The following is a 15,901-nucleotide window of genomic DNA, read 5'->3' as shown; positions in this document are numbered from 1 at the left end:
GGCCGCAGCGTGCTGGCCGCGGCGGCCATTGGAGGGTGAACCAACAGCAAAAAGGAAGACCTTTCTCTCTGTCTCTCTCTCTCACTGTCCACTCTGTATGTCAAAAAAAAAAAAAAAAAAGAAGAAGAGTTTGGCCTTCTTTATACTCTTTTCTAAACGGAGTTCAGCCAAAGAAAACTAAAACAAACACCCTGGGATCTAAAATGAAAAATTATAGGGAATATAGTTAGAGAGTTCACTTTTAAAATATTTCTGACCTTCTGATACAAAAGCGATTTAAACTCTTCTCCAAAGATGAGTGGTTCAAAGCAGAAAGGGCTACAGAATGACTAAATATGGAAAACAAAGAATTAACCTTTATAATCATTTTATAATCCATTCATATATCTACCTCAAAACTCAAAACTAGTACCTACTATGCCCATTTCACAGGGTCCCATGCACATTACCCTGGGTTAGAACAACACAAATGCCCCAGCCATCCCTATTTATACATAACATGAGGTCTGAATTAGGGAGGCTCTGTCAGAGGAGTTCTGTGAGTCTGCACAACTCCATCACAGTGGATCATTATCCTTCTTAGTCCACAGTGACGAGGTCAAGTGACTCTGAACAACACAGTCCCCACTGTGGGTCAGTACTGTGCAGAGGAGGTCTTGAGAGTGCTGCCAGAGGGAGATACAGATACTTTCTCCCTACCAACTCTTAAATTATTCATGGTAATAGGAAACAGACCAGCAGGCATAGCCAGAATCCACAGAAAAATCTCGAATTTCCTTTTGTTTCCATGTGCAACACTTTGCTCCAATGTTATTAAAGCTGATAACGAAAGTAACTACTTTGAGAGCAGTAGTCGAGTTAAAAAGTTAGCACCAAGCACCAATGTTTAATGTTTAGTGCCTCCCAGTTAGGAATATTCCATTCCAAATGTCATGCTATGCTATTACTGCTGCTTAAGGAATACAAGGATTGGATAAGCAATGCAATCTGACGTACATCTCTTTGCTACTTTAAATCACACCTCAAAGTGTACCTCCCCTTCTAGAGAAACTTTTCCACAAATCTCCATCCTCAAACTCACCTCTCAACAAATGTTCTACCCTCCGACACCGAGTGGTTTTTAATCTTCTATGACAAGTTAACCTGGGCATCAGTACATGGTAACAATACATATTCCTAAACCATGGGCACCTATGTTTAAAGGGCACAAAGGTGGGGTTGCAGGGGGACAAAACAGAAAGCAAAGGCAATGTCTTAAATAATGCATAGTCTAAGTAGCTCTGAATAATGGAGCTAATTATCATTTGCAACCCCCAGACCTGCTGAGTATGCCTGCTGAAGTACTATCAACTGAATGAAAATTAGTACAGTCCATCCAAACGACATGCTATTTACTCAAACAAGTCACTTCAATTTAGTGAAGGGGATTACTCTTTAAAGCATGTCAAGTATTTAAATTTTACCATATACCTACAATTCACAAATTTATAGTTCGGAAGCCATTAGTAGGACAAAAATGCAATCCTTCTAATGAATTAAATAGTGCTCATTTCTGCTTGAACAGGTGGGAAATTTGGAGGAGATTTTTATCATTTAATATAGAGAGGAAATCTTCACTTTCAAAAAAGTTGCAGGGTAACCACTCCATACACTACCAACACCTTCAGTCTGAAAATATCTTTACAGGTTGCTCCTGATTATCTTCATATGAACTGGGTTGTATATCCTGATAAAATCCCATGACCTGAGTCACACATTAGAAAAGCAAACAGTATTGAAAAGGAGGTATAAGGAAATTTACTGCCAGTGCAATAACATTTTCAAGGGTCTCTTGATATCAGTATTTGAATAGTAAAGGTTTCCCTGTTTGATAAGTCTGAGATCTCACTTTAAATCCCATAATTCCTCCATTCCTCATCTTCCTCACTGGGAAGCTACACTTTGTGTATATTTTACTAAAAATATTTATTTTACAAGTTAAACATGAAACTGCATTTCCACCCACTCCTTCAAATAAAAAGAATGAACTGTGGGTTTGACAAAGATCTGAACTGAGAGACAGACACCTGTATCTAAAGGTGACAAGAAAGACTTTCCAGAGACACTAAGAGTTACCTGTTGGAATATGTAAATGCCCTGGATGTCCATGCAATTATTTTAATTAAACAAAGCATTTTCTACTCTGGGCAATGAAGCAGGTAGTTGGAATGAAAAGGGGAGTTTCCCTAAGTAACAGAAAACATTGTCACTGTAATTTTTGGTTATCAGGCTAGTGACAGTATTTACAGCTCACTTTTGCAGATTAACAGAAACTTTGAATAACTTTGAAGAGTAAGTCATATAAACTTCAAAAATTACAATGAAAACAGCGCTATGTTTCATCTTTGCCTTGGCAATGTCTATTGGTATTTCAGTTGTACATGAAAAATTTTCATAAAACACACAAGAGCACATTGATTTGCTAAAATGATAGAGAACTTCCATCCTATCATGGAAGACTGGGATAACCTTCCTAAGAGAAATGAGAGGTAAGTTCACATTGATAATTTTTATGAATTTGATTTTTTAAAAACAGGCAGCTATAACTGAAAGTCCTGGAGACTCTTGGTTTTGTTGCCTACTCAGTATAATAAAGCATTGACTGCTTGGTATATTTTTATTTCACTTGGAACTAAATATTCTAAAGATTTTAATTGGGCTGATAAATGAAACAAGACTAGAAATACTACCGTAAGTTGTATTTTTACAACAGCAGGATTTCTAAAGAAAACTATAAAGCCAATAATCCTATCAGAGTCGTACGGATCTCACAGACTTTGATCACTCCAAAAGGTGCTTACCTGCTTTTTGACTGAACGACTGCTCATGATTTTTTCTACCACTGGGCCTTCTGCATCAACAGATTCCTAAAAAACACAAGTCATATGAATCCACCCACTCAGAAAATAGTTCATTTTAAGCTATACAAGCAAGAAACCATTCCCCTTTGCCACTGCCTCCCTATGCCTTCAATCACCAGGTACAAAGTTACCAGTGGGAAATACAACTGAAAAGAACAAAATTTTCATTCTACAGAAAGGTAAAAGATCTGTGCACATCATTTTATGATTATGTGGTTTAATTACATAGACTAGCATGGATCCCTGAAGCCAGAGAGCATTCAGTAACTCCAGCTGCCAAGAGAAAAGAATCTCTGCATGACAGCCGTCAAAAATGTAACTTTTCCTCATCTATGCCCATGGGGTAAATACACTCGTCATTCTGTTATTGTAGGCAGCTTTTATCTATGGAGGTCACACAAAATGCTACATAACCAACATAGAACAAATTACCAAATAAAACACAAAACTGCATTTAATATACTTTTCAATGGGTTACCAGTTTGTTAACTGAAGTACAGTAATATTAAGAAAAAAGCATTATCTTAAAAAAGATCTTTACAATAATCAATCCTACATTACTACCCATATTTTATACAAACTATTTTATCCATCATTTACATTGCACAGAGAATAAAGTATGCCCTGCTGGGTACTACAAGGCAGTAATTTCATAAAGGGGTTCTGACGGTGCCTAACAGCAGGAGACAAGCTTGAGTGGTTTATTAAAGTCCCACAAGCTACAGCACTGAATTCTCAGAGGTAAATTCAGCTTCCTTGTATTCCAGCTCTGACTATTCCTCAGCATAGACCATTAATTCTCCAAAATTGTGTCAAATTACATATCACAGGCGTGTATAAAAATAAATTCCAGTGAACAGGGCTTTTTAAAAGATACTACTAAACAACTAATTCCCCATAGTGCATTAGCCAACATCCTATGAATGTTCCTCTGCTGGAAGTCCAATGTGTCCACCGAACTTCCTGGATTCCAGCTATAAACCTTCCCGTGCATCTCTGAAACGCACATGTGAATCCTGGAACGCCAGCCACTAACCTGCTGCTCTGACTGTGAAGTGTTGGAAGGGGAGTCTCTCCCAGCAGCATCTGCATCATCTGCCTCCTCATCAGAAATCTTGAACTCCAAGTCTTCAGTGTAGCGCTTTCTCTTCACCTGCCTACTGGACCGTCTCTTCTAAAACAAAAATCCAACAAAGCTGGGGGTTTAAAACACAATCACTGATACTATAATGGCTCAGAAGGGTAAAGTGTATTTTTAAAAAAACTGATCTTAAAGAAAAGCTGATAATTTAATGATATAAAAATCACATCAACAGATCATTGCAGCAACAAAGATAACAGAAAACTAGGAAATGCAGAGTCTGATGCCAGGGAGAGCTGTCACTCTAACACTCCCAGCTACGTGTCCTTCATTTTCAGGACTGGAAATAACAACAACTTTTGTTTCTAACTCAGCCAGGGTGTCTGTCAAAAGTGATGGCAACATTAGAGCTAAGTAAGGGTTCTACAGGGGTTCACAATATTATTTGCTTTACTTTTTCTATGCTTCAAAACTTTTCCCATAAAAAGTCTAAAAAAGTAAATGCATTAGAAGATAGTTTGTAAGTTACAAATGTCTATAAAAATGTTGTCATAAACTTACCCAAGATACCCATTATATTTCAGAAGGTCACCTAAATAAAAGGTTTTGTATTCTAATTTGGGTCCTGAAAGAATTGTTTGGAAAAGGATTGAAGAAATGAAGGGCTGAATCAGTCATAATGATTGACTTTCAAAAAGTAATTTTACTTTTTTTAATTTAAAATTTTTAACATGCTGGTTAAAATGAAAAAGACTGATAATAGCTAGCAACAGTATAATCATTGGCAAAATAGGTCTTCTCATAGTCTTATGGTCAAACTATAACACAGTCCAGTCTTTGCAGGACGATGTGGTCCTGTCTATCAAAAACTAAACCATGGCAATCCTTTGCCTAAGCAATTCTACTTCCAGGAAGCTACACACCTGGAACTACCTGCAAGATAAATCGTTAAGCAGAAAGAAAAACAAATCACACAACAGTAAATAGTGTGTGATTCTACTCAAGATAAATAAAACATTTTGTGTATTTATTTGGTTGTGTGGGTCATCAACATATAAACTTCTTAAGATAAGGAAACTGTCTTGTTCATTTCCATATGCCTCAATGAATACCTGCTCAAAACAGAAATATATACGTGTGTATGCTTTCAACATCAGGAAAAAAATCTGAAAAGACACACACAGATTTTAAATAGCTATTAATTCTGGGGCGAGAAATAAATGGAGCACAACACGAGGCTTTACTTTTTTGTTCAAAATAACTCTACATTGTTTGACCTTTTAACAAAGAAATGTCTTTGAATGTTAATTAAAAATGTGCAGAAATAACCTTTCCATTATTATATCTGATAAAATCTGAGTTTGAAAATGACACATGTAAGTTTTAAATTGCTAATGCAAGAATATTACAACTTAGTGAGTTTCCAAAGCCCATGGAAGAAATACAAAGAATACTGAGACAAGTAACACTTTTATATAAACTTTTTCCTAAGAATTATGAAATACTGGGACAGTGAGGCAGAGAGGAGTAAAACCACCATTGTGTGCTCCAAAGGCAGAACAGACACGGATACCTCTCAAGTCAGAACTAACTCAATCCCATCACTTTCCCCAAAGAGTGAGACTGATTTTTATCTTATTAGTTTGTGTTCTCTTTGCTCTCAAAAAGTGATCTGAGACAGTCCATGACACAAACGCAAAGACTACACAGTTATAACTGCAGAGGCACAAAGCAATTTTCTGATTCGAGACCATCGGGGTAATTTTTACTAACGGACTTCTTAGTGGCTTAGGCCAGGAGCGATGACCTGAAGGAGAGGTTCCTCCTCAGATCCTCCTCTCCAGGACAAAGCTTCAGAACTGCCAAGAAAATCAACCCCAGGTCAAGGCAGTGCAGAAACCAGTAGTGTTCTGCTCTCTGGAATTCTTCCCCACATCACAGGAGACAGTTTGACCTCATGAGCCCTGTCTGAACTAGCACTGACTCCTATGTGACCTTGGGTGAGTTATTTTGTGGACCTCAGTGTCCTGGTCTGTAAAATGGGGTTAATGACAGTAATGACCTCAGACAAATACTGTGAAGATCACATAAGGGAATTCATTGGAAGCATTGCAAAATGCAATTAGAAGGATTAAAGTTATCATTACTCAGCGCCAGCTTTCCAAAGAAAAATGGCCCAGTTACTGTGCACAGCTTCCCTTCCCTCTTCCCAAGGCTGACCTACTTCCTGCTGCTCTAGTGCCCACTTTGCCATTCCTCACTTCTAGGCCATCAATTTCTTTAAGCCATAAAAGGCCATTACCAAGAACAATGTTTTAATTTTGCAAAATTTAGCACAGTATCTGTATTTCATTTGATATGTCAATTTAACTAAATTGAAATGGAGTAATTTATATTTCCATCTTTATGCCATTACCATAAAGAGGAATGTGCTGCTAATGATCCATCTGTGATGTTTTACCAGGTTTCCATGCTTGAGGCCACACTGTCACAGCATTCTTCCAACATAAGTGACTGGAGAGAGTCTAAGACAATTCCACTTTACACTAAATCCCACTCTGATATTCAAGAGACATTCCAGTAAACAAGGGGGCTTTTCTTCTTTAAAACAGAAATTATGTACTGGTGAAATACAAAATACAACTAGAATTCAATTTTCTGAAATTCTGCAATATTAAATGGTTATTCTACTCTCCACATAATAATTGATCATAAAGTCATTTATTTTGGGTATCAAGGCTCCTTTAACAATTTCCTAATGTAAAGTTAAATGATTTACTATATGCTTCTATTATGACCTGTTAAACTATTATTACCTGAAAAGATTTTGTGGATGGAAAGGAAATATAGGAATTGCATTTAAGGGGCTGGTGCAGAGGCATAACAGGTAAAGCCACCGCCTGCAGTGCCAGCATCCCATACAGGCGCCGGTTCAAGTCCCAGCTGCTCGTCTTATGATCCAGCTCTCTGCTATGGCCTGAGAAAGCAGTAGAGGATGGCCAAAGTCCTTGGGCCCCTGCACCCTTGTGGGAGACCTGGAAAAAGTTCCCGGCTCCCGACTTTAGATTGGCCCGGCACCAGCTGTTTCGGCTATTTGGGGAGTGAACCAGTAGATGGAAGACCTCTCTCTCTCTGGCTCTGCCTCTGCCTCTGCCTCTCTGTAACTCTGCCTTTCAAATAAAAACAAGTAAATCTTAAAAAAAAAAAAAAAAGAATTTCATTTAAATCATAACTCAAAACTTTTGAACTGATACTAAAATAAGAAGTCAAGTTTTTAAAACTGAATTGCTGGCCGGTGCCGCGGCTCAATAGGCTAATCCTCCGCCTAGTGGCGCCGGCACACCAGGTTCTAGTCCTGGTTGGGGCGCCGGATTCTGTCCCGGTTGCCCCTCTTCCAGGCCAGCTCTCTGCTGTGGGCAGGGAGTGCAGTGGAGGATAGCCCAAGTGCTTGGGCCCTGCACCTGCATGGGAGACCAGGAGTAGCACCTGGCTCCTGCCTTCGGATCAGTGTGGTGCGCCGGCTGCAGCAGCCATTGGGGTGTGAACCAACGGCAAAGGAAGACCTTTCTCTCTGTCTCTCTCTCACTATCCACTCTGCCTGTCCAAAAAAAAAAAAAAAAAAAAAAAAAAACTGAATTGCTTTAGAAAAAGATACCTATAGTTAAAACAGTATACAGAATAGAAAATTGATATCACTGTTCTAATACCCTGTGACACAATTTTGAGTTCGTTACAATTATATGACATTTACTTTAGTAAATCAATCATAAAAGTCAAGGATGTTAATTCTAAACCCTTCATGCATTTGTTACAGGAAGAAACATAATAAACAACCGGCCAGCATCACTTCCTGTGTCAGAGATAGCAAGAAAGCGTTGCCTTCAAAGTCAGGTCTCCTTTGTGGTTGCTTATTTTAGGTACTGAACCCATAACAGTCAACCACCAGCCAATTAGAAAGGATGTACTAATGCTCATTTATAGCAATTTCATTTTTCTACAGTGAAATGCAAAAGAAAAAAATCAAAACACTAGTATTTCATAAAATCCAATGAATTTGAATTAATACAAAGAACACTTTTTTTTTTTTTAAACAGCAGCAGTTATTGTAAAAGAAAACAATTCTCTTGGTTAATATGAATACATCTTAACCATGGTCCAAATACTGCAGTCCTATAGGTCCTACTTCAAGCAAACACAAATCAGGAAAAAACACTCTTAAGGACAAAAACAAAATTCCAAATTGTTCAAATGATTTAGTTCAAAATCCCTAAGCAATTTAAAAAAGATATATACTTACCTTCCCAGTATCTTTCTACTTACATACAAAATAAAAGGAAATTATATAATTAACCCACACTGTTAGTTGTACAACCAAATCAAAACAAAACACAACACACCCAGTCACACTCCCTCTCCTTCCTTTTCCCCCCTTCTCAGTCTTTAGCTTAGGTCTTTCTGTGAGGTTATAGCTATTACGGAGTTCTACTAAAATAAACACACACATATACACACTCACACCCCAAAACTATCTGAAATTCAACAGAACAGAGGAACAGATTGCAAATCTTTCGATCCTAGTTGGTAGGGATACAGGAAGAGTCCTGAGCATGCAGTAAGCTCCTAGAGGCTGGCCTCCTATTCCAGTAGAACTCCCGGGTAACTGCTCCCTGATAACTTAGATGTCATTCACACAAGTTACATTCCCAGCCGTCCCAGCAGACCATGCTGGCACGCTTCCAGGGAACCTAACGGGGAAATAATTTTTAACTGTCACGTGTAAGGGTCCCTCGCAGTACAATCAGTGAAGGCAGTATGCTTTACAGACAGAACCCAAATTCCTGGTAGGTATTTCAGGGCTAGTTTTTTAACTCATTTCTATAAAATTCTCCAAATGTCAGGAGAAGCTAGCATTGGGAAATTCTACATCGTCACCATTGAGAAAGCCACTGACTTGTTCAGAGAAACTTCAGTGTTACCTGAATATACCTCAGCTCTGACCATCAGGTGTCAGAAACTCTTTCAAGCTACATATTACAGTTTGCTTTTTTATTCAAAAACATAAAAATAAAACTGACAATCAAACTTAACAGAAATTTTAAAATATACATTGTACTTTAAATGAACCAATATACTGATATATTAACCAATATGTTAATGATAACACACATAAAAAGTAAAATATGCATTTTTGGAAATAAATGAAGGTTCTCTGTATCATGAATTATGGAGTCAAAGATGGCAAAAACCAAGCAGCTCTGGTCAGGAGTTTAACTTGCCGTTGGCACACCCAGATTTTATCACTATGGATATAATGTTCCCAATAACAATACAGACATCTCAACAGCATCTCTACAACAATGATAGGGGAGGTCTGGTGAACTCTACATGGGGTTTGGGTTACCCATGCTAAATAACCAAGGCGCAGGGATCAGAACAATGGTATTACCTGAACACCTGGGTCCTCATCTTCTTCAGGAGGAGGAGATGGTGGGGGCGTTTTGTCTAAGTCTGAATTTTCAGAACCTTCTGTTTTTCCCTTGTTGACCTTTTTCTTCAAAGCACTTGCTTCTGAATCAGGTTTCTTATTACTAGAATTCAAAGTGGATCACTTAGTGTTCACTTTTTAATGTGGTTTTCCACACGTCCCCATACTTTATTTTCCCACATTAGTATTCCTAAAATATCAATGACAGTTGATGAACTAACACATGTTGGGCATTTATAGTAAAATGGCACTCTCAATTAAGTTTTTAGGGTGAAACTATATACTGATGACCTTTAGCAAGTATCTGACCTAATTAAAAAGAAATTGCATGCAAAACCTCCCAATATCACACACAGTACATTTGTTCATTTATCAAAATCCCTGCTTATGCACCAAACTATAATGAAAAATCAGATTATGAATGAGTTTTGCTATCAAGTTTTTAAGGTACAGAACACTCTTTTTAAAGCTCGTGGACAACTGCAGCATAATGAGCATTTCTTTGTGTCTCTTGCAGATAGTTGTACATACTCCTATTCAAGTCCTCTTTTGACCAGGACTACTAGGTGTCCTCTTTTGTGCCATCCCATGACATTTTTATACAATTATTATCTTTATAAAATATAACCAACATACAGCAACTTCCTGTTTTACCTAACTTCACTTGATATTATATCTGTCATTTAAAATAATATTTACTTTGATACTATACATTTTTAAAAATAATAATTAATCTTTTATTCAAAATGTTGGTCTCCGAAATACAAAAAAATATGGTAGGGTGAAACAATAATTCAAGTACATGTTCCACAGCATGTTTCTTGTTTCTGACAAATATTAATAAGACTTGTGTGCTATGAGACATAACATATGAATGAACTCTAAAAAATATTTTAAATTTACCTTTGTCTCTGGAACATTAACTTGACATTCTTCTAGAATATACTCTCAATGCTACCTTCCACTTCAATTTCCAAGCTAGTCACACAACTTTTCAGCACCAATTTTCTTTTCTTAATCAACATTGAGACTAATTTAACCTCAGTAATGATTACTTTTTATTATTTCTAGGGAACCTCAAATTCTATTAAATTTTGAAAAAAGATGTATTTCAAAAACATTTACTGACATTTGTAAATGCCCAGAAAAGTGTGCTGATAGAATGTAATTTAAACAGCATGGTTTAACCTCAGTACTACAAAAGAGGCCAAAATATCCATATGCTTCTGAGTAAAGCATGTGCCACATAAAATATTTCAAATGAACTGATAATAATCACATCTGTAACATATATTTCAATTAATAAATAAAATATTTGATCCTCTTAAATGTGTTATTCTTAAATGCCCAGAGCCTGTTTCCATTTTGTTTTGTTAACATTTTAGTATAGTCAAGTAGCCACATAAGGAAATAACTTAAAACCACCCAAGTTTACAGCAAAGAGCAATTGAGTTTAAAGAGTTCTTTTTCATTCATTTTTTTTTCTAAAAGGCGGTGTGCTAAAAACTTTTAAGTCCTCAAAAGATCCACAGAAAGCATAATATTTTTTAAATAAAAAAAAATCCATACCAACAGTCCCTCATCCAACTGTCCTGGTGTTTACGCTACACATGGACAGAAGTCTCCCCTACTATGAGGCTCCATTTCCAGCATTTATTTCCGCTCTAACTGCCACAAATTATACAATACTACAGCTGAACACTGGGCCCCTTTCCTTTCATCTGCACGCCAAGAGCAATCAGATTACCCTGGTAACCAGCGGTCACATGACCAGCACCTGCTCTTTTGGCTGGATGCCACTGACTAAAGCCATCTGCTTCCCTCAATCAGCTTTCAAACATTCTCAACACCTGCGCTGCAGTGTTTTGTGGTTTCTTTTATCAAATCAGTGCAAAACTGCTTCCAAAACTTTACATATTTCTCAAATTTGTTTAAATCAGAGGTAAGCCTGTCAAAGAGTTGAACCATTGCCAGGTAAAGTGACTTGGCAGCTAGTGCTTTTCACGGTGACCTCTCTACCAGAAAGAAGAAGTACACTTTAATTTAGAGGGTTTGCCGGGCCCTGCACGCAATGTCCTACAGGAGTAAAAGGCTTACTGTCTGGAAGCCAACCGGAGCCCAGGTTTGAGGAAACATCAATTTGCTGAAGGAGAATTGCTAATGATTTTGCATCTGCCCTTCCCAAGAATGAACTGTAGGGAACCTCCAAGATGGCTGAAAGTCAGACAGGACCTCTCCAAATGCTTAGACAAAAAGCCTGCAGCCACAGAAAGCACTTACCCTAGATCTGATTACTGAAAGGTTTCTAACTCATCAGACTTGGCACTATTAATGCTCAGAGACAGCTAAGAATTTCTGTGCATCAATATACAAACTGAAGAACACCATAAGAAGTTCAAAAAAAAAAGGGGGGGGGGTAACAAAATTTTCAGTGTCCATGGACAGACACTACAATCAAGGATGAAACAAAATTAAACTAATTGGCCTTTGCTACTGTTTTTGGAATAAGCTAATTTAGATTTTTTCAACTAAGGTGTATTAAAACTGCTTTGACCCCCAAAAGAACAAAGTCAAAATTTTTCTTTTAATAAAGGAAGGTAATATAGTATGGTGGATAAGAGCATTGGTTTGAGTCAGACACACTTTAGTGCAAGTTCCAACTGTCATTTACAGCCTGTGACCCTAGATAAGTCACTTAATTTCCCTGAGCCTCAGTTTTCTCATCTGTAAAGGTTTATAATTACACTTTCCTCCAAGATTCGTTAGGAGGTTTAAATGAGATAATGGAAGACGGCCAAGGCAGTGTCAGGCACAGATGGTTAACATTCACACACATCTGGAAGACAAGCAGTCAGGTCTGAGAAGTCTTTTATGGCCATGGCTCAGGCACACTTGGGCCAATCAATGGCAGACACTTAATAGGCAGGCCCTCACTTTCAGCAAGGATCACTTCATCTAAGCAACACAAATGGGAGAGAAATCCTTCATCAAAATTCCCAACCACCAACTAAAGGAATAAACAAGCAAACAGTCCCACAGTGCATTCTTCCCCTGATTCAGTTCAGACAGGTATCCTTTCATATCCAGGCTACTGTAATAGCCTCCCACTGCCACAAGTGTAGGCTACCGAGGATCCAATTAGTGGAGAAAGCAGAGTCCACACCCATACTCACTATTTAAATATGTAAGCTTCAAACTGGCTTCTTACAAGTCAAAGCCAAAACATGGCCATACATGCATTATTCTTCCAAATTATAACAAAAACCTGAATGTGCAAAGAGGCAAGCTCTTCCAAATGCAGGGGACAAGTTTATGTTGGTAATAAGTAACATCTCTCAAACCAACCCTCCGATATTGAGGAGAAGGCTGCTTGGTGCTGAGATAGAAAGAACCTCAATGCACCCTAACAGCTCAGTGATGCTCACCCATGGGACTTAGCCAAGGCTGGCCACCACACATCACTGATAAGTGGAATCACCAGAAAAACTAGCCATGTGCTGGGAACACTTTCAACTTCCATCCTTGAAGACGTCATGTCTGCCCTTATTCCCCTCCTGGACCTGCTCTGCCTCCTGCATTTCCCAGCTCAATGTCATGGTGATACCACCCAAACATTACTTGCAACCCATCTCCACATGTCACCAGAGTAACCAGCTGAAATGCAAGTCTGACTGGGTCATTCTTGTATAACATCCAAGATTCTCGGTATTGCTGGACAAGGCCCTCTGTAAGTTTTACAACGGGCAAGATCAGCTTTATTTTTCTACTCTCCTCACACCCTTTTTCTCCAGGCATAAAGAAATAACTTGCCAGAACAATCCACCTCTCCCCTTCCTAACACTTTTGTCCCAACCTACTCATCTTCAAGACTCAGCTTGGATACTGATCACTCATTTTTAAGAAGTGTTTTCTGACAATCACAATCTTGTTCCACATATATACCACACAATGAACTCCATAAAAGGGATATTTAAAACACAAAATTCAGTGTTAACATTACTGCAATGTATTAAAATTAAAGTCAAAGCCCTGTGTGTGTGTGTAGTCTTTCTCCAGCTATCCCATAAGTTTAAGAAGTTGAGGAACTGTGTCTTATTCATCTTTTTTCCTACTGCCTACTCAGGTGGATTACTTTTGCCAGGTGCTTCAAAATACCCTGGAAAGATGGAATTAAAAAGTTTATACTGAAGCAAAAATTTTGAAATCTATGCATAGAATGCATTCTTATGAACTTTGAAGACCCTCTATTATGCTAAACAGCATAAGTAATAACAATGAGTAAGTACACTATGTAGCTCTTACTCACCTAAGAAAACCCCAAATAGTGTCCTTCTTTATGATGAAATACCTACGAAGCCAGGTAAAATGGCACTAAATTATTACCAAAACATAGAAAACTTAGTGATTTTCAAAACCAATAGAACACCACCTACATGAAAATATTTCAAAAAAGTCATAAAAAATAAAATGAAAAGTTTATTCTGGTACAAAATAATTTTGAAATCCATGCATAGGTTTTTCATGAATACTAATTGCATGAACTTTGGGAACCCTGTTTACTTCCCCCCCATAACACACAAATTCTTTTCCATGTCCTAATCTTCCTCTCCCATTACTGATGTAGTCAAGATACAGAACCATCCACTGACAGGGAGAGAGACTGAGACATGGAGCCATGCACTCCTGAGAGCAGCGAATGAGACACAAACCATGTACTCCCCTAAGGAAAGAGACTGAGACACAGAACTATCCATTCATGAGGATGGAAACTAAGACACAGGACCATGCACTCACAAGGATGGGACTGAGACACAGAACCAGCTACTGCTCAAGCTGTGCAAGGCCTTGTGAGTTTGGAAAGAGAACATCTTTCCAGGGATGCTGCTGGAGTTGTGAATGACTTCTGTTCCTTTACTGGCTTTATATTTACAACCCATTAGGGGAATGAGGTTACGCTATTGGGCTGTTAGCTGTGCTCAGAGTACACAGCTAAGTGATTAAGGTCCAGAGTTCTGCTTTTACTCCTAATGTCATCAAAGTGTACATCATCTTTGTAAGAACTCTTAGAATGAAACATCAGGGAAACACAAACTTTGTATTCAGACAGTATTATTTATCACATGGAGGGACATTTAGGAAATACACCCTATGGAAGGACTCACTATCAGCTTATGACTGGGAGAGCCCATGAGGACAGGCTGAATGCTATTACTCCCCATGGGATTGGATAGACTCCTCTGAGTTAGAATACAGTATTGGTAATTGTTTTTGTTGAGAAAGAGTACTGGCTTTCTAAATAAGGCTTAATACAAATGTTCTGAACTTACTAGAAAATCAAGTAGCTGCCCTGGTTTATTACAAAATAAAAAGTAAACAGAGATTAGTATCAGCTTTAAGATCTAGAGGGCAGTTGTAGTGCAGCAGATTAAGCAGCCACCTGCAACTCTGGCAACAATACATGTCCCAGTTGATCCACTTCCAATCCAGCTCCCTGCTAATGTGCCTGAGAAAGCACTGGAAGATGGCTCAGGTGGGCCCCTGCCACCGACGTGGGAGACACAGATGGAGTTCCAGGCACCGTGGCTTCAGCTTGGCTTAGCCTTGGCCATTGTGGCCATTTGGTACTGGAGTAAACCAGCAAATGGAAGATCTCTGTCTTTCTCTGTAACTCAGTCTTTCAAATAAATAAATAAATCCTTAAAAAAATTTAAAAAAAGAAATATAACTCCTCAATACAGAGAAAATTTGGAAAGGAATGACATTGCAGAACCAAATGTGGTTAGAAGGATATGGTCGGTTAATGAAGACTGCTGGACAACAGGCCCTTGCTCTGGGATAAGTTAGACTTATCCCATCCTATTGTAGGAAAATTAACTCTGAAGCTGAAGATTCACCAGTTTCGTTTTCAGGGGATAGACTTTCCCCCAAATGTAAAAGTATAATCTTTTAGGAGAAAAAGGAAATGTACTGAACCATATTCTTATACTTCATGTGCAAAAAAGGCTTTTTAATTAAGAAGTAAACCTTAAAAATATGAGAGAGACACTTGTGGCACAGGATGCCACATGGGATGTGCTTGTGACATAATGCAACCTTAGTGGCTAAGATGCCAGCTAGGACACCCACTTCCCATATCAGAGAAGCTGGGTTAAAAACCCAGCCTCAGCTCCTGGTTCCAGCTTCCTCCCAGTGCAGACCCTGCAAAAAGGCAGCAGGGCTGGCTCAAGCAGTTGGGTCCCTGCTCCTCAAATGGGAGACCAACCACTGTGGATTTGGGGAGTAAACCTGCAGATGGGGGAGCTTGTTTTCTTTCTTTCTCTCTCTCTCTCTCTCTCCTCTCCCCCCCCTCGAATGAATAAATCTAAAAGATCTGGGCTATCGTAATAAAATGCACAGCTGGCAGTTAGGGTCAAAGGCTCAGAGCCAGTAGAGAAG

At 38.5% G+C, this 15,901-nt stretch overlaps 1 protein-coding gene across 10 annotated transcripts in view; it reads right to left on the bottom strand.

Moving 5' to 3' along the window:
* The window catches only part of CHD7 (chromodomain helicase DNA binding protein 7), a 130,712-nt gene that overhangs the window by 63,355 nt on the left and 51,456 nt on the right, over nucleotides 1-15,901 (bottom strand). For all 10 annotated transcript variants that reach the window (XM_051843757.3, XM_051843760.3, XM_051843758.3 and 7 more), the window contains 3 exons: nucleotides 9,428-9,569; nucleotides 3,937-4,074; nucleotides 2,841-2,906 (listed from right to left, as the gene is read on the bottom strand). In XM_051843757.3, the coding sequence (XP_051699717.2) occupies nucleotides 2,841-2,906; nucleotides 3,937-4,074; nucleotides 9,428-9,569 (346 nt within the window). The remainder of the gene's footprint in view (nucleotides 1-2,840; nucleotides 2,907-3,936; nucleotides 4,075-9,427; nucleotides 9,570-15,901) is intronic.

The sequence above is a fragment of the Oryctolagus cuniculus genome, chromosome 6 (genome assembly GCF_051225735.1).
Source record: "Oryctolagus cuniculus isolate XC-2025 breed Fujian yellow rabbit chromosome 6, ASM5122573v1, whole genome shotgun sequence".
In the NCBI taxonomy this organism is placed as follows: domain Eukaryota; kingdom Metazoa; phylum Chordata; class Mammalia; order Lagomorpha; family Leporidae; genus Oryctolagus; species Oryctolagus cuniculus.
The sequence above is the reverse complement of the archived record's forward strand: the minus strand, read 5'-3'. Positions and strand labels throughout refer to the sequence as shown.